This window comes from Stenella coeruleoalba, assembly GCF_951394435.1.
Source record: "Stenella coeruleoalba genome assembly, chromosome: 19".
Taxonomy (NCBI): Eukaryota; Metazoa; Chordata; class Mammalia; order Artiodactyla; family Delphinidae; genus Stenella; species Stenella coeruleoalba.
Window position 1 is genome coordinate 12,953,557 of NC_137165.1, and position 23,229 is coordinate 12,976,785.

General features: G+C 43.5%; 1 protein-coding gene across 3 annotated transcripts in view; it reads left to right on the forward strand.

Moving 5' to 3' along the window:
- Nucleotides 1-18,020, forward strand: part of METTL16 (methyltransferase 16, RNA N6-adenosine) — a 63,376-nt gene extending 45,356 nt beyond the window's left edge. For 2 of the 3 annotated variants that reach the window (XM_079905360.1, XM_079905361.1), the window contains exons 9-10: nucleotides 8,243-8,416; nucleotides 8,931-18,020. In XM_079905360.1, coding sequence (XP_079761486.1) covers nucleotides 8,243-8,416; nucleotides 8,931-9,554 — 798 coding nt within the window. In that variant the 3' untranslated portion in view covers nucleotides 9,555-18,020. The other variant, XM_079905362.1, reaches the window with a different exon arrangement.
- The last annotated feature ends 5,209 nt before the right edge of the window (nucleotides 18,021-23,229 follow it).

The following is a 23,229-nucleotide window of genomic DNA, read 5'->3' on the forward strand; positions in this document are numbered from 1 at the left end:
ATGCTGCTTTAGGTGAGGAGAGGAAGCCAAGGACTAGAGCTAGTTAAGCAGAAGTATTGACCTACTTCCGCATCCCACCCCCACTCCCGCCTTTTTAGGGTAAATGTGCAAGTTACTATGGCAACTTCTGTTTTCACTTATCTCGGGCCTACTGACTCGTTTCTGTTGGTGCTGAATGCTGAAAAATTCCAATTCACTTCTGATTCAGGTGCCCACACTAAGCCCATTGCTCTTGTCTGGATTTATTTTAACAGCAAAAAGACGAGTCCTAGTGTTGATAGAACTTTGTACATTCATTTTTGACTGATGACAAATATAAGGAAACATATTGTAAGGACGGTTCTTTACAGAATTTTAACAAGCCACTTATAATGCCTCTTTGTCCGAGCTTCTCCTCTAATTGCTCAAGGCATTATTTTAGGTTTGCTTTGCTTTGCTTTCAGAAGTTTGACACTTGTTAAAAGAAAAAGAGAAAATAATGTAGCCATAGTAAATTGTGCACTCTTGGTCTGAGCATTGCCCAGGAACTCTGGTTTTAAAAAATGACCTCCCTGGGTTCAAGACATTTCCTTTGAGCCTGGGTCTTTCCTGTCTAGGGAGTAATAACTAGAGGACTTTTTGGAGAACAAATGGAGGGAAGGGGTCAAATTAATTATGTAACCTTGTTAGTGTCAGAGTGGGGGTCCTCTGATAGTGCTCCACTTACTATTCCACAGGTTCTCAAACTAATTCTAGGTAGAGGAGGGATTCCGTGTTGGTGATCAGCCCAGGGGATGACAGTTGGGGGCAGATGTAAGGCTCGTACTTCAGGTCTGTCTCTCATTTTAACCAGAGCTGATCTGCTTTTGTCAGTATTATGTATTAATTTTATTTATTGAAAGGATTCTGCTTTTAAGACATGGTTAGAAAACCAGTACTCTACCAGACTGTATATTATGCTGTAAAACAGATGTGATGGTTAGGGAGCTGAGCTCTTGAACAAAACCAAAGCTAAGGCTCCTCCTCTTAATTACTTTTCTTATTAAGTGTGATGTTCATTGTGATAATACCGAAGAAATAAGATACCATTTTCTGTACCTTATGATGATCAGTTTTATGGGAGAGAAGAACATGTGAAGTATTGATACAAAATTTTATATATGAGTAAGTAATGAAATGAATGCTAGGGACCAGAATGGTGTGGAATTAGGGAGTTCAGAAAAGGAAATGGTTCAGGCTGGGCTAGTGTGAGAGGACTTCACGGAGGAGGAATTGTCAGTGTCTGACTCATAGTTGGTGCTTGGTAAGTATTTGTTGAATGTTAAAAGGAATGATGTAGAACTTCTACTAAGGAGCAGCATTGCAAGCAGGACGTTAATAGGTATAGTAGATTTAAAGCAGTGGATATAGTGCTTCAAATTGTGATGTGAATGCTTCACACGCATTATGTCATTTTATTTAAACCTGACAAGTCAAATATGTGGTGGTATCCCCACTTCCTAGATGAGGAAATTGGAGGCTCTAAAAAGTCAGGTTGGAGCCCAGATTAGTCTGATTTCACAGCCTAAGCTCCTACTCACTGTACTGCCAGAGGACTGCCTTTTATTCCAGCCTAGCCATGTATTAACCTACTTAGGCAACCCTTCATCACCTTGCTTATAGGCCATCCCAACAGCCTTCCATGTAACAGTCACTTGGATTCATCCTAAACTCACCATTCAAAGAATGTATAGCTCCTCAGTGGCTCCTTGGGCCTCCCAAATCTGTCTTTGACTTTCGCTTCCATCCTAATTGCTCCCTGTTTTCCTGACTGTACTGTCTTCTACGATATTAGAAGTTCCACAGTCTTTTCACGATGCCAGAGTCATAACTGACTTTGTACAGCCTTTGCTCACAGCCCTTTCTCTGATCCTTCCTGTGAACTTCCCTCCACTGCAGCCCAGCTCAATTCCAGCTTCTGCATAAAGCCTTCTTAACCATGCAGCCCATAGAAATCTCTCTGGACTTATCTCTTTCAGTCATTTGTATTCTGCATGAACTTCCTTGTGACCTAGTAGTTTGTATTGGTATTCTGTTTAACTGTGGCATGGTGGATAACACCAAAACTATTGCATAGTGTATAGAAAAAGCCTTTTGTGTGCTGGGCCCTGTCTAGCTTTATGTTGAGCAGGTTACTTTTCTAAGTTTCAGTTTCCTCATCTATAAGATGGGGGTAATAATAGTACCTACCACATAGGGTTTTGAGGATTAAATATAATTAACACAGTGCCTGGTATATAGTAAATGCTCAGTAAAATATATTGTATTGTCATTCCCCACCATTCCTTCTCACCCACCTCCATATTTGATGCCCCAGTAATGTTGAGCTTCTGCTCTCTGATCCCTCTCCAGGAGATTCCTTTCTGACCATCAGACTCTCATCTATCAAGTTAGTTCAGATACTGCCACCTGTGAAGTTTGCCCTCACTCTTCCTAAATTGATATTGGGATCCTGCTCCTGTGTTCACTCTTTGTCCATATTGTGTCTTCTACATGGCATCAACCTAGTATAGTGTCTGGTCCTCAAATAATAATTATTAAATAAATGAAAATGAAGGAATAAATGATGTGGTACAGTGATTCTCAGACTTTTCCACTGAAGTATCAGCTATAGGAGGAAATGTTTTCTGACAAATCCCTGGGCATCAAGGTGACAATAAAGAATTTCCCAGGAAGCACTCTGTACTCTTGAAGTCTCTTCTTTTCTCTTTAATATGCATTTGAATTTTGTATTGTATTCCATAATATATATCTTTGTTTTTAGTTTTTGAAGTTAAATAATTTTAATATTGAGTCGATTGACAGTCTAGGAAGACACCTAGTGTTTACCTATCAATCACCTACGTTGACTGTTGACAGCTCATGGCTATTCTTGTTTCATCTGTATTCCATATACTCCTTCCCCCTGCCCTGACGATTCTGAAGCAAATCTCAGACAGTATATTATCCATAACCATTTTCATATTTATCTGTAAAAGGTAAAGATTCTTTAAAAAAAAAAACATAACCACAATAATTTATAATTCCTTCATGTTGGCTGTATAGTTGATCAAATTTTTCTTACTGTCTCAGATGTTTTAAAGTTTGTCAAACTAGAGTCTTACTAAGTTTTATGTGTTGCAGTTGATAGATACATCCTTTGAATTGCTTTTAGTATGGTTGTCCACCCCCTCTTTCCCCCTTCTGTCACCCACTCCCTTGTAATTTGTTAAAGAAAATGGGATATTTGTCCTATAGAGTTTTTTATATCTGGATTTTTCTGAGTGCATCTCCGTGGTGTTAATATGTTCCTCAGACCCTGCCTTTCCTATAAATTGGCAGTTAGAGCCAGAGGCATGATCAGATATTGTACAGTTTTGATGGGGGGTGGGGGAGAGACTGCTTTCTAGGTGGTGTGTGGTATGCTTCAGAACTTCCATCAGGAGGCACATAATGTTTGCTTTTGTCTTCTTACAATGTGAGCAGTCATTGATGATCATTGCCTGGATCCATTAATTCATTTAGAGTTGCAGAATGTTGATATTCCGATTCTATTATTCCTTCTTTATTGCTAAAGTACTTAAAAAGAGAAACTTCCCCATATCAACTATTTGGTTACGTTGAGGTACAGTTCATCTGGTAAAGGCAGGATAAATGCTTGATTATTTTGCTTTACTTTTCAGTTTTAAGAATAATGAGTTAGTGGTTCCCTAGCATCTCCCAGAAGTGACCAAAGAGGGTGGTTTAGGTTTTGTTTTTAGACTATTATGAACTCATGGATTTACACTTTCAGTATTTTTCAGTCTGTTACACTTATTATCTTTATTGATGCACAGATTATGTCCCATCTTTGCCCATGGAGTGTTTATTCAAGTTGGATGCTGAGTCGTCTTATCATACTAGAGTCTTGGGTAGTAGCTCCCTTGCTGTCTAGTATGACAGGTTGCTCCCCCCAAAAATACGTTTTTTTTCTTCCCCAGAGCTGGCAGCAACTATTTTTCGATTTTGTTTTTAAAGATAAAATACATCCTAGTTCCGACTTTCTATTTAGTTTCTACTTAACTTCACCAATTGTCTATATCTCCTGTTCAAAAATTCCATGCCAAAAATCTCAGTCCTTGACCATAATTAATTACTCATTTGTTTTGGCCTATGATATACCACGGCAGTCTCAAAGTTAACATCACCAAATGATTTGTGAAAATAGCTTTTTTTTTTTTTTCATTCTTTTGTCCTTGGGGACTGTCTCATGATGGATTTTAAAGTCATTTGGAATGTTTCCTTTTTGTGGGTTTATGCCACCAGTCCGTACACAGTTACGTTCATTTGTTTCATTCTACTTTATATTTTTAGGGATTGCCTCTTTTTGTACTATTTAATTTTGTTTTGTAATTGTAAAAGATATTTACCCATGGTTTCAAAATCAAATATTGAAAAGGGTATAGTTAGAAGTCTAGCTTCTTTCTCTTGTCTCTTTCACCCCAATCAATCCCTCTTCTCCTTGGATTACTATTTAAACGATTTTATAATTTATCCTTCCATTGTTTTTTGTTTGGTTGTTTTAATATAAAGAAATACACATGTAGTTATAGCCACCCTTTCTTAGATAGGTAGCATTCTACATAAACTTTTCTTCCCCTTGATTTTTTACTTTTTATTGTTTTTGAATATATCTAGGAATGATTACAGGGACATTTTAGAAACAGTAACCTGGCAGATTAGGTAACAACAGAAATGCCACTGGGCTGTTAATAAGGAAGCCGCACTTTTAGACAACAAAATATTTTGTCCACTTCATGGCAGCAGAGCTGATACACATTTGAATAAGGCAAGATGGTCTGACTGTCCTTCCCAGCGCACCTCCTGTGTGTATTCCAGCCAGGTGTCAGTGTTGGCTGCTTGGCTTTGTTTCTCCATAAATGACAGCCTGTGCTGAATAGCAGCTTACAGACATTCTGCTTGTTCCTGGAGGACCTGGGGCAGTAGCCATTCAGAGTATGGTAGAGCAGGGAGGACCCAAGTGCAGTAGCCAAGAGCACTCCTTTCCCCTCCAGACCATTCTAGAAGCTGCTTTGTCTAAACGAGGAGGCTGTGGCTTCATGCTCAGCAGATCTTAGTGAATGACTCCCTTTTCCTGCAGATACGAGGGAGCTCTTAAAGCTTTCATGCAGCCTGTGGCTTCACTGGGAGTTTCTGCCTTAGCTGTAGTTAACAGCAGAGCTTCAGCAGCATAGCAGATGCTACACGGGATTGCGTCAGGTTACACCTAATTTGAAAGTCTCCTGACTAATTGTACCACTGAGATCTAGAAATTAATATAAGAGTGATGATTTAAGAAATTTAAAGACAGCTCTGCTAGGTAAAGCATATTTTAAAAATTTAAGAACTGTTTTTGTCCAATTTATGGTTTCAGTATAGTAACACTTGACGCTCCTCCCCGTTGATTTTTATTCATTGAATCCTTGCAGTTCAAGCAATACAAAACCTGTATCCCCTGCGGGATTTACAGCTCCCCACCAAACTTCTTTCACATTGTAATTTCAGCTGGGTAATACAGTAGTTCATCTTCTAATCCAAAACCAGTTGTAAATTCACCTTCTGATTCTTTGCACTAAACTGAATTAACCATTGTAAATTATTGATTTTTAAATTTATGCTTTAAAATGTTGAATTATTTATGTTACTTTGTCTTCTAAACTATATTATGACAGTTTGAGTGTAGAACTCTTCATTGAAAATATTTGTGGTTTGAGATTTAAAAGCATATTAGCAAATTAAGATCATCTCAGTTGGGGAAAAACAGATAGCTTCTATTTACTGGTGTTGTAACAGGGTATATATACAGTTACCTACTGTTGAACCTGTGGGGTTGAATTTAACTATTAATTTCTTTAAGACCTGCTCCTGTATTTTACTCTGGCCCTGCCTACTAAGAATTTACAGTACGAACGAGAAAGGGAGAGGAATGATTGCTGTAAGCCAGGCTTAAGTTAATCTCTAATCATTTAAAAACTTTGAGAATTTCTAAAGTATAAATTATCTGTCTCTTTGAGTGCCTACCTAGTTTCTATAGTAGAGTAAAACTAAAACAATCCTGAGAATATGTGTGTGTATTAAAGCAATTCACTAAAAATCTTCGGAAATACCAGATTTGTTGATTGACCATTGTATATGGAACACTGGAGCCAGGATGCAAGGTAAAGGAGGAATATATGAGATAGAGGAGGTTTCATTTTAGTACTGGTGTAAGAAGGCAATAAACTGCTTTGTTGTTTCTGACTCCCTTGGAACTTGTAAAGTGGATCCTTGATAGAGCTCTTGTTAAGTTTGGTGAGGATGCATTTTTCTCCTTTAGTTCTAGAAATGATGATGAGTCCATTCTTACTTTTGGAGAAGAATAGTGCAGGAAATGAGAAACACAGCAATATCTTCACTTTGCTGGTTGGAATTTGTGAGCACAAATGATTACCACCTCTATCAGAAGAGAGATGGGGCGTTATCCTTTTAGCCATATTTGTAGATGACCTTTGGTGTGCTGTCAGGGATGGCCCTGTGACGGTGACCTTTCCATGTTAACAGCCTTTGGATGTCAGGAAGTGGAAAGGGAATCTGATTCTTCTCCCCCATCCTCCTCCTACAACACCACCATCTTTTTTCACCCCCAGCTTAATAATCATATCTTAAGCTCCTTAGTGCAAAGTGTTAGGCTGTCCGTAATTGTAGAAATTATGTTTCTTATGCTGGGTGATTGAGTAATAACAATACGACTATCTTAATGTCAACATGAATTTGTCTCATCTTGTCTGAAACATTAACTGAGCAAGTTCAGACTCAGGGCTTAGAGTCCGCCATTCATTTCTCAAGGGCAGGTTTCTGACTCATACACACACCCTTTGTTTTTGGTCCTTTTCTTCTAAGCTTGTTTTCTATTGTTCTTTAATTTCCATTCTTTATTGGTTAATATCTGGTATAAAGAGAAAATGTAGATTGTTTCTAAGAAATACCATCTAAAAGTTTTCTAGCATAGAATAAACTGGATATTTTGTTGTGTATGTGTGGGGTAGGGAGTAGCTGGTTAGTTCCTATAAGGCCTCACCCAGTAACTGGACCTGACTATGTGTGTATATGGACGTGCTCTGTCACTGTTTCCAGGCAGAATTGGAGTTAGCAGCACAATTATCAGAGGCCTTTCTTTAGGAGAAGATCTTCAAAGCTGACTAGGTGTTTTCTTTTTTTGAGCCTTCTTATAATCCTGCTCATTTTGACCCATTTAACCTTAGAATTAGCTTAATTTTTTTTAAGTTTTGATAAAAGTTGTCTACAAGTCTGTCTCTTAAAGTATCCATAATATATCTGGTCTTAGCTGAGTCATTTAAAAAAATTTAGCAAGTTTTTACTTTAAAGAAATAAACTTTAAATACAGCAGTGTCACTTGGTTTTTAAAATGGAACTTGAGTCCCTCTAGTGGTTAGAGTGTAAATCACTTTCCAAGCTTGAAATTTAAAGAAAGACGACAACCTTGAGTTATGTGGAACCAGCTTTCAAATCCGCTGTTCTCTTCGGTACTGGTGTCCCCTCTCCCCAGCTGAGAGGCAGTGCTTAGCTAGCCACTGGCTTGGCCCTAATGTTAACCAAGATTCAGCGTCCTTTTCCGCCGATGTAATTCTGATGGCCCTGGTCATTCCTAGCATGTGATCTCACAAACTGTGGCTCACCAGCTGCTTTCTTTCAAGCCTTGGCAAGTATAAACTCAGGCTACAAGGTGGTGATTTTAAGCCATGCATTTCTTTATAGAAAATAACACAATGCCCTTGGGGTCCTTGAGGTGCCATGAAATTATACTTGCACAGGCCTGTTTTGGGCACAACAGGTAGATTAAGGACCTTTAGTAAGTGGAGGAGTTACGTACTGATAGCCAGAACACAGGCAGCATGGTATGGCAGAAAAGACCTGGCTTTGGGGTTCAAATCCTAACTTGACAAATACTAACTCTGCGACCTGGAGCTGATTACATAGGCTCTCTGTATCTTAGTTTTTCCCTTCTGTAAAATGGGGAGATGATAAACCCATTTTGCAGGGTTGTTTTGAGTATTAAAAATAAAGATGCAAACGCCTTTGTGTTTTTAGTGCTCTGTGATTGGTAGCAGAGGTCATGGATATTTCCCAAGCTGAACTCATTATAAGGCATGAGATTTAGTTATTTGGATAACCTTCCCTCTTCTCCCATGCCTTCTTTTTCTTTCAGTCACCACCAAGTAAGCGAAGAAAATTAGAGAAGCCAAGGAAACCCATTACGTTTGTAGTATTGGAATCTGTGATGAAAGAATTATCCCTCAAAGCATCGTCTTTGGGCTCTGAGACAGTGGAAGGCATAGTAGTTGTGACAACATGGATTGAAAAAATTCTCACCGATCTGAAGGTACCTGGTTAATAAGCACATTGAAGAAGTACTTATAATAATCTCTCTTTTTCCTTTTATTTTTTCTTCTGTTTTTTAATTTTTTAAAAAGTTTATTTATCTTTGGCTGCGTTCGGTCTTCATTGCTGTGCGCGGGGCTCTTTCTAGTTGCGGGAAGCAGGGGCTACTCTTTGCTGCGGTGTGCGGACTTCTCATTACAGTGGCTTCTCTTGTTGCGGAGCATGGGCTCTAGGTGTGCGGACTTCAGTAGTTGTGGCACGCAGGCTCAGTAGTTGTGGCTCGTTGGGCTCTAGAGCACAGGCTCAGCAGTTGTGGCGCACGGGCTTAGTTGCTCCACGGCATGTGGGACCTTCCTGGACCAGGGCTCGAACCCGTGTCCCCCGCATTGGCAGGCAGATTCTTAACCACTGTGCCACCAGGGAAGACCTCTTTTCTTTTTTAAAAAAGAAAGTTCTAAGGAGTTTTCAGAGGGGAAAAGTGATTTCCTATAAAATTCTGTTTTTCCTCCGAACAGGTCCAGCATAAACGAGTTCCCTGTGGAAAGGAGGAAATTAGCCTTTTCCTAACAGCCATAGAAAACTCCTGGATTCACTTAAGGAGGAAGAAAAGGGACCGAGTGAGACAACTGAGAGAAGTTCCCCGAGCTCCCAAGAACGTCATCCAAGCCTTGGAAGAGAAAAGGTCCCCCGCTAAAGAGTCTGGCAAGAACCAAGACTTGGCTCAGGGTCCCCAGGAGAGTGCTCTGTGTGGGCCTGCTCTACAGGAAGGCGAGTCTGCTACTGTGGAGGGCCATGGCCCAAACCAGGACTCGCTTTCCCAGGAGGAAAACCCAGAACCCATGGAGGATGAAAGGAGTGAGGAAAAGGGAGAGATGGAGGTTTGGGAAAGTTGTAAAGGCTCCAGTAATGGAGCCCAGGACCAAGAGGCTTCTGAGCAATTCAGCAACCCAGTATCTGAAAAAGGGAACCATCTCCAAAGAGTGGCTGGATGTTACCTATTCAAGTGTTTGATAAACGTTAAGAAGGAGGTAGATGATGCCTTAGTTGAAATGCATTGGGTTGAGGGCCAGAACAGGGATTTGATGAACCAGCTTTGTACTTATATACGTAACCAAATTTTCAGGCTTGTTGCTAGTTAACTCCAAACTCCTTGCACAGTAAAGCAGCTTGCTTTGGAGTGTGGCCTGTGGGGTGGCAAGCTGAATCCCACCATTGGCCTGCTGGAATTATCTGAAACAAATTAATCCATTTTAAACATCCCCCTCCCTTTTTTTTTAAGTTAACAGGGCCCTGTAGTATGGTAGTTCAGAGGAAGAATTGTGATTATTTGCATCAACAAAAAGCCATCAGTAAACTCACAAGGGATTTAAACCTGACTTAAGCTGATCACCTTAGCTTTAGACTGGTTTTCTGAGGCCAAAAGGATTATTTTTGCAGTCTGATCCTGGTCAGAACTTACAGAGCATCACACTCTGTCACCCCTGGTTGCTTCCTGAGAAGGGGTGACTTTCTCAACCCCCTGGTGGAGGTGGTATACCAGATAGCCCTGTACCTTCTTCTAAAGTCACCTTCAAGACTGAAGACTTTGGGTACATACAGTTGATGACCCCTGTGTCAGTCCTGAGAAGGGAACTGGCCTAATGGTAGGTGGCGGGAGAGTCAGGGAGAGAAAGCTCAGTAATGCCAGGAAGAAGGGCCAATCAGGAAGCGCCTGGAAACGTCGGAAACATCGGCATATTCCTGACTCTTGTCTGTTTTGATGTTGGTTATTTCAGAAACAGAATTAGGGAATCAAAACTGCCAGATGTGACTGAGATACAGCAGAATGAAGCCATACCCCTACCTCCAACCTGTTTAAAGTACTATTTTGTAGCAGTTTTACTGGTGTGTGATATTTTTTAATTTGTTTCGACATTTGAAGTGGAGCTAATATAAGAGTATTCAGAATTGAAAACTGTCAATCCTGTTTGAATCCTGGGGTTGGGGAAAATATTTTCTTGGCTTTGAATGGATAGGTGATTGATGATAGAAATAAAAATGGAGTAAGATAGTTATGTGTAGTAAGTTGCTTAAGAAAGTCTCATCTATTGGCAGATAAGTTGTTGCTGATCAAAGACGGTTTTTTGGGGTTCCCTTGTAATCCCTTCTTTGTTTACCTGTTACCATTGGAGAATTCTAAGGCCGAGGTAACCATGTTCTTAAAACATGTTTCTAATTGTAGTGTCAGGGCTTGGCAGGAACGTCTCTGGAAAAGGAGTCTCTCTTTTATTCTCTTGGTGTCTCAGTTATCCTCTGCTGTGCTTGACTTTTCATGGCTTGATTTTACACCAGCAGCCTAGGGTTCTATTTAGCCTGAAATTTCTGAGTATGGTGCCAGAGCTCCTTGCTATCTGCGAAGAAGACTGCGTAGTTAAGCCACACTTTTAAAAGGTGACATTGGTTGGGGCAGAAAACTGGTGACCTTGGCATACTTTAGCAGCAGCTAGACCAGTCCCTCAGCAAAGATACAGGAAATGGAAATAGGACCATATTATACCTCCTTGTGGCCGTGGAGACAGAGCTGCAGAAGAGAACATATTAACCAACCAGTGTTCTTAACCTGGTCCGTGAACCTCTGGAGAACCCATAGCCACCTGGATTATTTCCGAAAGCTCTGGACATATTTGGGGTTTTCTTCTGGAGAGAAGGGTCCCTGACTTAGAGAGAGCAGTTAGTAACTCACTGAGGATTAGGAACCACTATGCTAGTCCAGCCTCTTCTTTGACAGGATAAGGAAACCAACACCCAGGGTCCCACAGAGCCAAGATTCATTGCAGGGCCCTAGATTCCTGTGCTCATCTCCTGTACTGACCCACACCATCCTGCTCTGCTTACCTCTTAGGACACATTGGAATCATATGCTGGACCCAAACCTAGTTTATATCTTCATAAAATTTTAGGATAAGTGAGTTAGATGACAACCATTCACTCGATAAGTGATCATTAAGTATTTGCTTGTTTGTTTCACTATAAAAGAGTAGTGTATGCTCATTATTAAAGATCTGGAAAGATGAAAGGAGAAAACAGCTTCAAAATCACCCCTAGTCTCAACCTTCTGAAGCACAGCCACTATTGGTATCTCAGTGTTTCCTTCTAGTCTCTAATCTCTTTCTGTAGATGGGGTGTGTGAGTATGTGGGTTCAACTTTGGTTGTGTTCATGCTGCAGTTTTATATTATGCTCTTTTCTCATCTGATGTCTTGTATTTTTCCATGTTGTCGCAGGAGTGCATTATTTATGCTCCTCGCCTGTTCAAACTGTGCTTCAGGTGCAGTATTAGCCTTTGTTTAAGTCTGATACTTAGAGGTCTCCAAAGAATCCTCTGTGGACCTGCAGGCCCAGGAGATGTGTCTTGTGTCTATATGTGTTTGGTGCCCCAGGTTTAAGGCCTGGTGTCATGGAGGACGTTTTGTAGGTGTTAAGGTAATGCTCTTAGAATTTAAAAAGTATGTGACAACAGAAGCTTCCAGTGCCAGAGCTGTGAGTGCCATTTTTGCATTTGTGTGTCTTCGTTTCCTTCTCTGAATAGCTATTTCTATTTAATGAGAGAACATTGAAACTTTTGAAAAAACATCTAAAAATTCTTTCACTTACGCATATACTTACAACGCGTGTGATATGTGGTAGCCTACACCTCTGATATGGGGAAGAGGAATTTTTTTAGAAGAAATAGGTTATTGACCCAGGTATCATAATGTTGAGTGATACTTGCCGAAGTGTCTAGAGGTCAAGTTCATGTTGATGGATTGGTGTGGAATACGATCTTTGTGGTATTATCTTAAATTCTATTCTGGTCCCTTGCATTGGCTTCTGATCTCTTGATAACCAAAGTGGGAACAGAAGCTGAACTTGTTTTCCAAGGAGGGGAATAAGCTGCTTTTGTTCTTTGGAATCTGCTTTGCTTCCAGCAGTTTGGTCCCTTCACCCCACATCGTTGCCCAGGCATTCACACGCCAGAGCATCGCTGCTTGTCCTAGTAGGGTTAGTGTCTCTGTGTTAGAGTTTCAGCTGACCTTAAGGGTGCATGTGGATTACTTAAAACTTTAGTATATATTTTTAAAAACATGAAACCTCTCTTCTCTTGATAGAAATCAAAGCTTACCATGTGAGCACAGCAACTTCTAAGCTCTGACAAGTAATAAAACTGCAGGGTGTGAAAAAGATGCAAAGGCCTGTAGAAAATTCGAGGCCTCCTGTAAGCCCCTCCTTCTTACTTAAACCGAGGCATTTTCCTCTGTAGCCACATGGGGGCGTATTTGGCCCTTTTATCAACTTCACTGTGGCGTGGATAAAATAGTGTCCTTGGTATTGTCTTGAAATATCCAGTTGCTACTCAGATAAACATTTTTATGGAAGCAAGTATATTTTAACATAAAAAAATTAGAGAGATAAAAGTAGAAATAAAGAAAACCCCACCACCCTGCAGTCTGGGCATAAGCTTTCAACCTTTTTATGTTTCTTTATGGTACCAGTTGACTTGTCCTGCTACTCTAAAATATATCCAGGTTGGGTCAGTCCCTTGGATCAACTTTTTATTGGTCTCTAGTTAATGGGGGTACCAGAGGGGGATGTTTAGTGATTTTAAATAGTAACTTTTCAAAAGCTTTATGTTGCAGGAAGAGTAATATAGAGAGCCTTAAGAAAGAAGCTGCTTTCAATCTTCTTTTGTCTTTTAATTCTTGTTTTGGTTTATCTGGCTGCTGGAGAGCATGCATGTGCTGTGTTATTTACATAAAACATTGTCACAGTTGGTTCTGTGTTAGGTATATTATACAGGTTAGCTGGGCCTTCTTTTCCACAAGAGGTGTTTCTGTGTGGAACATGTCTGTCACTAACCCTGGGTCTGTGTGGGCTCAAGGGGAAACTCCATCTGCCCTTATTTTTATGGCCGAGGAGGAACAGATGTCCTAGGTGGCCATGCAAGAGACCTGTACATGAGGAGGAAGAAGGTCCAGTTTGGGAAACTAAGGAACCCTCTGAGAGAAGGAAGGTCTCAAAGGTGCAGCAGTTTTACAGCCAGCCAGGAGGTGCCCTGGGAAAGGGATGTGACCACAACTTTTTTGGAGAAGTTAATGCTCAGGAGAATCAGTTTGCTGAATGGGCACTAACCCCAGGAAAACCCAGAAGAGGCTTTACTGGTGAGAATGGATTGGCCTCTGCCTCTTGGAGCAGGGCATTGATGGTCTTGAACTTCCTAATGCTCCCAAGTACAAACCTCTTGGTGCTCGTGCCAGTACAGTATTAGAAAGCCCTGCGTGAGGCTCACCCACGAGCAGCAGGGCCTCACACACATACCAGAGAGTTCCTGCTCTGCTCTGTAAAGACATTCAGATCCTCTGCTGTGACTCACCCAAATGACTAAAACAGCGGTTTATGTTTTTCAATTGCTGGTTGGAACAGCTAATGCTGCCTTTCGGAGGCTTTGCTTTTACCCCAGGGGACTGTGTTGTGACTGAAGGCCTTGCAGCTCTGCATGCCCTTTGAGGTGCATCCTCTCTGCCTCTCTCAGCCCCAGCAGAGACATGGGGGGCTCCGGCTCTCTTCAGGGAAGTGAGGGACCACAGGTGCTTATTAGGAGCCAGGGAACGGAGATAAGACGGAGTGGACCAGAAAGTGCAGGGGAGCGGAAAACAGAGAAGAGCACAGCCTTCACAGTTCATCAGACCTGGGTCTGCGTTCCAGTTCTACTTACAGGGTCAGTCATTCTCATTAAAGCTTGGATTCCTTATACAAACGTTGAAGAATTCTTGCTTCCCAGAGTTGTAGCAGCAGTTAAGTGAGAGAAATACTAAAGCACCTGGGAGAGTCCATGAACAAAGAGTAGGCGTCTCAACTTGCTCACCTCTTTTTAGTCTCCTTTGAGTTTTCAATCTCTGGTCAGAAAATCTTCTACCAGGAGACTCAGGTGAAAAGGCTGAGACCTCAAGTGTATAATTGCGGGTGTAGACTGCTACTCTCTGACTGAGAGCAAAATCCAAGCTCCTGTGTACTGGGAGGATGAACAGGGAACCAGTACTTATTGTCCGTCCTCTATGTAAATTGTCTGACTTAGTAACCTTTCAAAGAAGTATGGAGTCCCTGTGTGATCAGTTAAAGAAGTGGCAGCTCAGAGAACTTAAGTGACTTGCCCTAAGGTTGTTCACAGAGCTAAGTCACAGAGGTGGGACTTGAACTCAGGTCCAGAGATAAGAGACTGAGATTTCATACCAAATCTCAAGATTCATAACAAGTGCTACACTGAGGGTGGAAATAGACTTCTGGGCTTATTTGACCCATCTCTAGGGAAGGAGACTTCAATTATATGACACAGGGAATAGAAAAGCATCTCTTACCCACCTTCACAATGTAGCATTTGAAGGTAATTTTCCAGCCTATGATCAGTGAACAAGATGTAATAAGTGAAATTGCTTATAATTAGTCCTTAACTTATGCTACCAAATCTTTATAGAATTTTGTATTTGGCAGTAGTACAGATAATTAAGTAGATAGCAAAACCACAAAATAAAATGTCTAATGCAAGCACATGTTGCATCAGAATCAACGTAAAATAACCGATAATTAGGTAACGACTCTTTTGACAATATGTAATTGTATAATAACAGAAGAAAGTTTTTTTTTTTTTTTTTAGGCAGCATCAAATATTTCACTTACAGAATGCAAAACTGACGTATTTTCTGATCTTGCTGGAGAAGGTAACAATTGTTATAAAAATAGCAAGTCTTCTTCCCCAGGTAGAGGAATGGACTGTGTAAATCTGGAGAGAAAGAAAGGCTGCCTGCCATCGGGTGGGCCCATTCAGGGAGTGTGGCTGAGCGTCTGGGAGCAGAGCCGGGAAGTCCCCAGCTGGGGGCGGGCCCTGGCAGCCATGCAGGGAAGCCTGTGCTGCTTCTGCCCGAAAGAAGGCTGCCCAGGGAGCGCCGCTGAGCCTGGGGCAGTGGGTGAGAGCGGGCTTGCTCCCCTACGTTTGTAATTCCAGGCGCTCTTGGGTTTTGTTCTCTTTTGCTTTTTTAAAAAATTTATTTTATTTATATATTTTTGGCTGAGTTGGGTCTTCGTTGCTGCTCGCGGTCTTTCTCTAGTTGTGGAGAGCGGGGGCTACTCTTCGTTGAGGTGCGCAGGCTTCTCCTTGTGGTGGCTTCTCTTGTTGCGGAGCACAGGCTCTAGGTATGCGGGCTTCAGTAGTTGTGGCTCAGAGGCTCTAGAGCGCAGGCTCAGTAGTTGTGGTGCACGGGCTTAGTTGCTCTGCAGCATGTGGGATCTTCCCAGACCAGGGCTCGAAGCCGTGTCCCCTGCATTGGCAGGAGGATTCTTAACCACTGTGCCACCAGGGAAGCCCTCCAGAGGCTTTTGATACGGTGTCTCTTGCTGGGAAATGGGCATTCGCAGTCTGGTCAGGATCCCTAATTCAGGTATGTTTGTCCCAGGATCTGCCTTCGGGGGCCAAATGTGGGGCTTATGGGTCAAACGCTGGCGTCTATTTCAGCGAAGTCTAGATGAGCACTAACGAGGACTTTCATTCACAAAGGGAAGTATTTCCTCATCTTCTACACCAGGGGCCAGGCGAGAAGGGCTGGAGCTCCCACTAATGGAGTACTCCTGCTATGAAGTAGCTTTTTTTCGATTCCGGTTGTTATTGCCATGCAGAAATGGCTGCCCAGTGTTGTTGGGTCTTCCTCTTCTTTCTTGAGGAAATCCAGAAATCCAGATTTAGGAGAAATATGTAAACCCTAACAGCGAATTCAGTATTTTATAGAGACCTGGTAGACCACCAGTTTGTGGCCTCTTCTACCACCAAGTGGTAGAAGTGTCTACATGTTTGCTGCCTCCACTTTCCTCACTCTTTATTTCAGCTACTGAAGTCTGGTTGCTGCCTACCCTCCCATTTTAAGAGTTCTCCTCACCTCTTAAAGGGAGAATCCCAAAGATTCTATCCATGGGCCTCGCTTTTTTCTCTCACTTGTTGCTGACCGTGTCCACTCCGTGACTTCAGTCCTGCTCACTCCTACATTCATCACGCCCAAGTCTAGGCCTTTCCTCAACTTCCAACACCCACGTAGCTAGCCACCCAGTGGACACCTTCCCCGGGTCTGTGGCTGTGCAAACTCAGCTTGTCTGCCCCTGCTTCTCTCCTGTGTTCTCGGCCACCACGCACCCAGCCGTCCACGTTAGAAATCTCCGCGTCTCCCTCTCCTCACCACCTTCGAAAGAGCCCCGGAATCCAGCCCAGCCTCTCCAGCCCTGGTGCCAGTGCCTTAGTGCTGTTCCACACCTCTCACCTGGACTGTGAGGGAAGCCTGAACTGTCTCGGGGGGGTTTCAGGGCTAAGCAGCACAAAGAGCAGGTTTAGATGCGTTAGGGGGAGGGGGTGAAGAAACAGAAAGAAAAACTAGGTATGAGGCCCTTCCTGAGGAAGCACGGGAGAACTTTTCCCCTTTAACATAATTTCATTTTACGAAAGTAATGTTTTCATTGTAAGAACTTTAGAAAATAATAAAAGTTTATAATTCCACTACTCAAATGGAGTTATTTTACATTTTGTTATCTTAGTATTTTTATAGGCATATATATTTTTAAACAGCAAATGTGGAGTCACGTTCTGTGTTACTATTTTATAAACGTTTTCATTTAGCAATATATTGTGATAACCTTTTTCTGATTATAAAATTAATCCATGTGTGGGAAAACTTGTGAAAATAAAAATTACCGGTAATTGCACTGCCCAAAAACAACCACTGTTAACATTTTCGTTTATTAGCAACCCGGTTTTCTTCACGTGCCGTATTGTGAGCATCACTTCACGAAACCAGTTGTTTCTTGTTGGAAATTCAGGTTTTCTGGTTTTCACTTCTGTAAATAATGCTTAGTGAATATGTTTGTACAGAAGTGTTTATGTGTTTTCTTATTGCTTTAGGATAAATTTATGTAAGGATTACTGAAGCAGAAGGGATAATGCTCTTTTAAAGGCTTTCCATATATATTGCCAATTTGTTCACTGAAAAAGTTGTGCTACTTTACATTTCCACAAGTGTCTGTTTTTACCACACATTTGATAGCACTAGAAGGCCAGTTTTAAAAAGTCCTTTATCAACTGATAAAGAATATTTTCACTGTTTTAATTTTATCATGGTATTGCAAGGCCAAACATTTTCATATATATATTATGTTACTTCATATATTTATTGTTTTATGAATTTTAAATTATGTTCTACGTTCACTTTTCTATCCAAGTATTCTTTTTGTTATTGAAATTGCAAGGGCACATCTTGCCAATATTTCCCTCCATTTTGTCATTTACCTTTTGTTCTTGTTTATGGTGGGTGATAATTATTTTGTTTTTACAGTCAAGGAGCTTTTAGAGGGCTTATATAATCACATCTGCCAAAACTGTTCCTTTATATTTTCTTTGTTTGCCTTTATGGGTAGAAACCTCTTTCACCATCCTTGGAGCGGAAAAATGTTTGCCTGTATTTTATTATGGCTCTTTTTGACATTATTTTTTACATTTAACACTTGCATTTATGTTGGTGTGTGTTGTAAGTTATAAGGACTTAATTGTGTTTAGTGAATGGTTCAGACTTATCACAGAGTAAACTCTTCAGAGAGATGACTGGTGAACTCTAGCACTGCTGTGTGAGGTGTCTGTGATGGGAACAGGGACTCAAGTGGGCTGGGGGCTGGGGGCTCGGGAACAGGGGTATGTACTATCCCAGCCCCCAGCCTGGAAGTGGGAGGAGAGGCACTGGCTGGAATGTGGCTCCTCGAGAGTCCTAGAGTGTCCCCAGCACTGCCCAGTATAGACTCTCCCAATGGGCCCCGGTCCCTTGGTAAGAAATCTGGTTGTGGGCATGGAGCTGAGCCCTGGATGGAGGCAGTCCAGCCAGTAAGAGGCCACTGGTCCAGGCCCTACGTACTCTTCTGAGAGAGCATCAGTCACTAGCGCAGGTAGCTGATATCTTGAGTTTTAAAGACTTGATCTGCAGGCTTGCTTTTACGTGTGAGCTTGGATTGGCTGTGACCGAGGACCAGAGTCCTTTGTGTGGGGCACTGATTGCATTCCAGCCCCTCTGCCCTGGGAGGGGCCTTCCCTGTCTTTGACATCCACCACCCCCACTGATCCAGCTGGCTCTTGACTCTGATTGCAAGACTCCGCCTCCCTCTACTAATAACTTTGCCCAGTCTCACTCCCATGACCTGAATTAACTTACTCTCATAAAGCCACCTCTTGTTTGTCTTCAAAGGAGTAACTGAAGTCCTCATCCTTTCCCTTGTGCCTTTCCCCTTTGATCAGCTTCCTCCTTCCCAAGTCATCCATGGACCCCATCTCTCTAGCTGTACTGCTTGCTTGCTAGCCGCCTTGGTTTCTCAGAAAAGCTCAGAGTGTGTGTCTCCTCCCTTTTTGCTTCTGAACTGCATTTCTTTCCTTACTACTCAGTATCCACACCCAGGGCGGTTGCCTGGATAAAAATCTGCCCCTTTCCCCCAGTCACCTTTTCAAGCCAGACATAAGCGCCAGTGAAGAATGGCTGTCTACCTGGGCCTGATCATTCCTCAGAGTGGCCTGAGGCAGTACAGTGTCCTCTGAGTCCCTGGATCCTAAGTTTGATTCTCTTTCCTTGCCTTCTCAGTCACCTGCTAAGCTTGTTTATCGGGCACCACTAAGCAAAGTCAATGAGTATTTCTGTCTTCAGCCAGCTCCCCATCATCAGCCATTTCTGTGAGGTTTTCAAGGACCCTGGACCCTCCTCCCCAGGCTGAGCTGTCCCACACACTCCAAAGAGAACCAGGCCACTTCTCATCCCAGCTAACACTAAGCAGCTTTGTGACCTTGGATAAAACACCTCTTGGGAGATGGGTCTAGGTGATTGAAACTCTTCCAGTTCTGCCATTGTGTGAGCCAATGAAGAGGAAGTAGGTGAACGGGAAGGCTGGACTTGACTGTATCAGTTTCATAGGTTCAGGAGAGGTCCTTTGACAACTCACCAGAAGTAGAGGAAGGTGGGTGAAGACTTCAGTGAAAAGAGTATATCAGTACCCTTCCTTACAGATCTTTATATAGTCCTCTGATCTCTTGTGCTACATCCAGCATGGTGGGAGAGAGCAAAGCTTTACCTTTTCCGGGTATCGCTGTGGAATTGAGTTCAGCTCTGTGATCTTTTACCCCACTCTGGCTTACCAAAGTTCCCCTGGCCTTGGCTATGAAGATAGCCCAGTGTCTGGCACATGTTAGGCACACAGTAAATATTTGTGAAAAGAACGTCGTGTACTGTTGTACTGTGTCCCTGGGTGTACTAGTCTTCTGTCTTTCCCTCTTCATCTCTCAGCTTTCTCCCTTTGGTCTTGTTTTAACTATAATAGGTGAAAAGCTCTCCAAGACAACTTGCATAATTTGAGAAGTCAGGCCTACAGGGTTAGGACATTTGGGATCTGGTATACTTGTTCTATGGCTTCACACTCTTTCCTTCATCTTATTGTTTTTATGTTTTGGAGGGTCAGGGAATTGATCTGCATAGCTCTTAGGGTTATGTATATATGTAGAGTTTTGTTGGGGTGAATGGTGGGGGGATCGGAGACAGCCTCATTAGGGAATGTCACTAGCTCAGCATATTAAACAATTGAGGGGGTTGGGAACTCCCTGGTGGTCCAGTGGTTAGGACTCAGCACTTTCACTGCTGTGGGCCGAGGTTTGATCCCTGTTCGGGGAACTAAGATCTCACAAGCCATGATGCCAAAAAAAACCAAAAACAAAACATTCAGGGGGTTGAACTGGGCCTTGGGGTACAAAAGACTTGAGGAGGAAGAGTGGAAATAGAAAATCCTCCCATGAGAATTACACAATGATGGATGGGCCAGGTTTCCTCCCGCCCCAAAGGTACTAAGCACTAGAAGCCATAAAGAAACTTTAGGAACAACTTTTTGGAAATGGCTGGGCTTTGGATTATTCCCCAAACATGCTAATCTTTCTGCTGAAACATCAAAAAGACTTTCCCTTGACTGAATAAATGGCCAGCTTCTACCTGAGCTCCACCCCCTTGCAACCGGAAGCTGGCTAAAATGCAACAGCCCTCCTATTCACTCCTCTCCTTTATCCTCCCCTCTCCTTTATCCTCCCCCTTGCCACAGGTATCTGTCTCCCATCCCCACAGTCCCTTCCCCAACAAGAATAACCTTGGTTCATGAGAAACTCTGGTCATTTTCAGGCTCCTGTTGGCAGCAACAGGCCCAGGAAAAGCCTCCTTTCTAAACCCTTGCTTTTTGCCTAACATACCCTGGCTGCTGTCCCCACATGACCCAAATAAACAGATGATCATGTGAAGCCAGGAAGGCTGTTTGTTTTAAATAACGAGCATCTCCACTAAGCTCTGGAGCAGATGGGTTATTGGGGACAAGGGAGAGGTTGGCATTTGAATTCTGTGTTCACCCCACTTTTACCTCCTGCTTCCCCACCCCTGAAGGAAAAGCTGTCTTCAGAGCACTACTTTTCAGAGGGGTGCCTTTGTGCTGTGACAGAGCTGGTCCCTGACGAGTCAGAAAAATTGGACTTCAGCCTCTAGAAGAGACTTCAGGGCTGTACGGGTGCCATGACCACTTGAGGAAGGCAGAAGGGCACAGCTGGAGGTCGCTCTCTGAGCATCCTGGGCCACTGGGCAGAATGGTACAGTGCTGACCCCTAACAAAGTGAGAACTTGGTCAGCAACATTATCTCAAGTCACTTACATATATAAGACTGTGTGTGTGTGTGTGTGTGTATACACACACAGAGCAGGTATCAGACACCTTAAAGGAAGCAATGTTGGGACTAGCACAGATCTAGCCTTCCAAGGAGAAAAGCATTCATCCTGCAAATAAGAACTTGGCTGTTAGTTACTGCTCTGATCCCCTGTTGCTTTCCAGCTTCATCATAAAGCCAGTGTCACCCTGTCATTTGTGTGTAATGGCCCCTCTCTGCTCAGCTACAGATGGTGGGGCATTAAGTGTGCAAAGATCAGAGGCCCCTGTAGACTGGTTCTGGCAAACAACCCCCTTCCTCCTGTTCACTAGGTTCTTGATTTCCAGAATCTGTGCAGATTTTCTTTCCCTGGCATGCATTATGACCTCAAAGGAAAGGCACAAAGCCAGCAAGCATCATTTGTACACCTTTTATATGTGTCTAGCTCTCCTCTAGTTCCCCAGATAGGACTGTACCCCTCTAACGGCAAAGTGGGGATGGAATGGGATGGATTGATCTGCCACTTAGCCAACCTCATAAAGGTTTGCTTTCTGGCTTTGTATGATGGTGAAGCCCAGGCCACAAGATCCTGAACGCAACTGGCACTGTCCCACTCTAATTAGAACTGATTAGCAAAGAAAGGAATCTGGGGCCAAGATCCAGGGGCCTTAGGCTTGCGGGCATTGGCACAGCAGAGCTGGACATGCTCCAGGGAGCCCCAAATATGCCTTCAGCTTGCCTATGCCTGTCACTACCAACTGTACAGGTGGGGTTTGTGTGGCCTCCTGTGCAGTACAGCAGGGTTTCAGGTGAAGATTTTTAGTGTCCCCCCTCCCCCATCACAATATGTTAAGTGGTCAGACCCCCCCCTTCCCATGCGAGCAGTTTGGTAGTCCTCCACTTTTTTCTGTTTGACCCAGAACTGCCTTCAGAACAGTCATCCGTGGGGTAAGGAATAAATGCTGCTCCTGCGGGGCAAGGAGGAACTGGAATACTGAGTGACCTTAGACATGTCCCTTCTCGTCTCTGGGCCTCAGTTTCCTTATCTGAAAAATGAGAGAATTTGGGCAAGCTGACCTCAAAAAGGACTAACTTTCTAATTGTATCCCCAGGCGCCCCCAAACTCTAGCACAAGAAGAGGCCGTAACGAGCGCCAGCCGGGGTCCCGGCCCCCGCAGCGAGTACGGTTCTGGCCGGGCGGAGTGGCCCCGCCCCCGCTCCCCGCCCGCGGCCTCAGTCGCCCAGCCACTGGGAGGGCCGAGTTTCCGCCTTCCACGTTGTTGTTCCCGATTTGCGCCACGCCCCCTTGGTCTGGGCTGTGGACGCTTCGCCGTAACCGCCCTCAGCCTGGCCCCAGAGCAAAGGGCGGCCTCTTGGATGGCACAGTTGGAGTCTCCACCCGCATCAGACACGCGTGGACAAAGACGAGAGCTTAGAGGAAGGAGAGAGAGAGGCTTGGTTTGAAAGGGAGGGTGGTGAAAAGGAAAGGGTAGGTCAGGGCACAACTGCAGAATTTCCCTCTCAGCGTCCCACCCTCCACACTGTGGCCCCATCCGCACCGGCGAATGTGACCCTTTAGACACTGGCCCTTTAAACAGAGGGCTGGCGGCGCGGGGTGTCCATGTGGAGCTGCTCCATGCCGTGTTGTCCTGCCCGCCCATTGGCCCGCGGCCCGGTGACATCGCCTAATAGGATGCGAACGCACTGCGGGGGGAGGAACGGAGACAAAACGCGGAACCGGATCTCCACTCCGCTCCCTCCGTCTGTTCTCTGGCAGCCTCCTGCCGTCAGCTCCGCCCAGGGGCGGACCCCGGGGGAATTGCGACAGCCTGGTGGTTGCAGGAATTAGGTCACGTGTGGGTAGGGAGCGGAGACCCAAGGGTCAGGCCAATCTCTACCATTCTAAGGTTTCCCTGACCTGGAATATCTTTATTTGAGCTAACTTAAGTCCTGAATTTTCCACCCCTCTTTCCCTCCAGCAGGACAAATTTCGTTGTGAATGACCCAAACACGCCGCCGTTGCTCAACTTGTGGCTGGCAATCGGGGCGGGGCGAGGCGGGAAAGCGGAA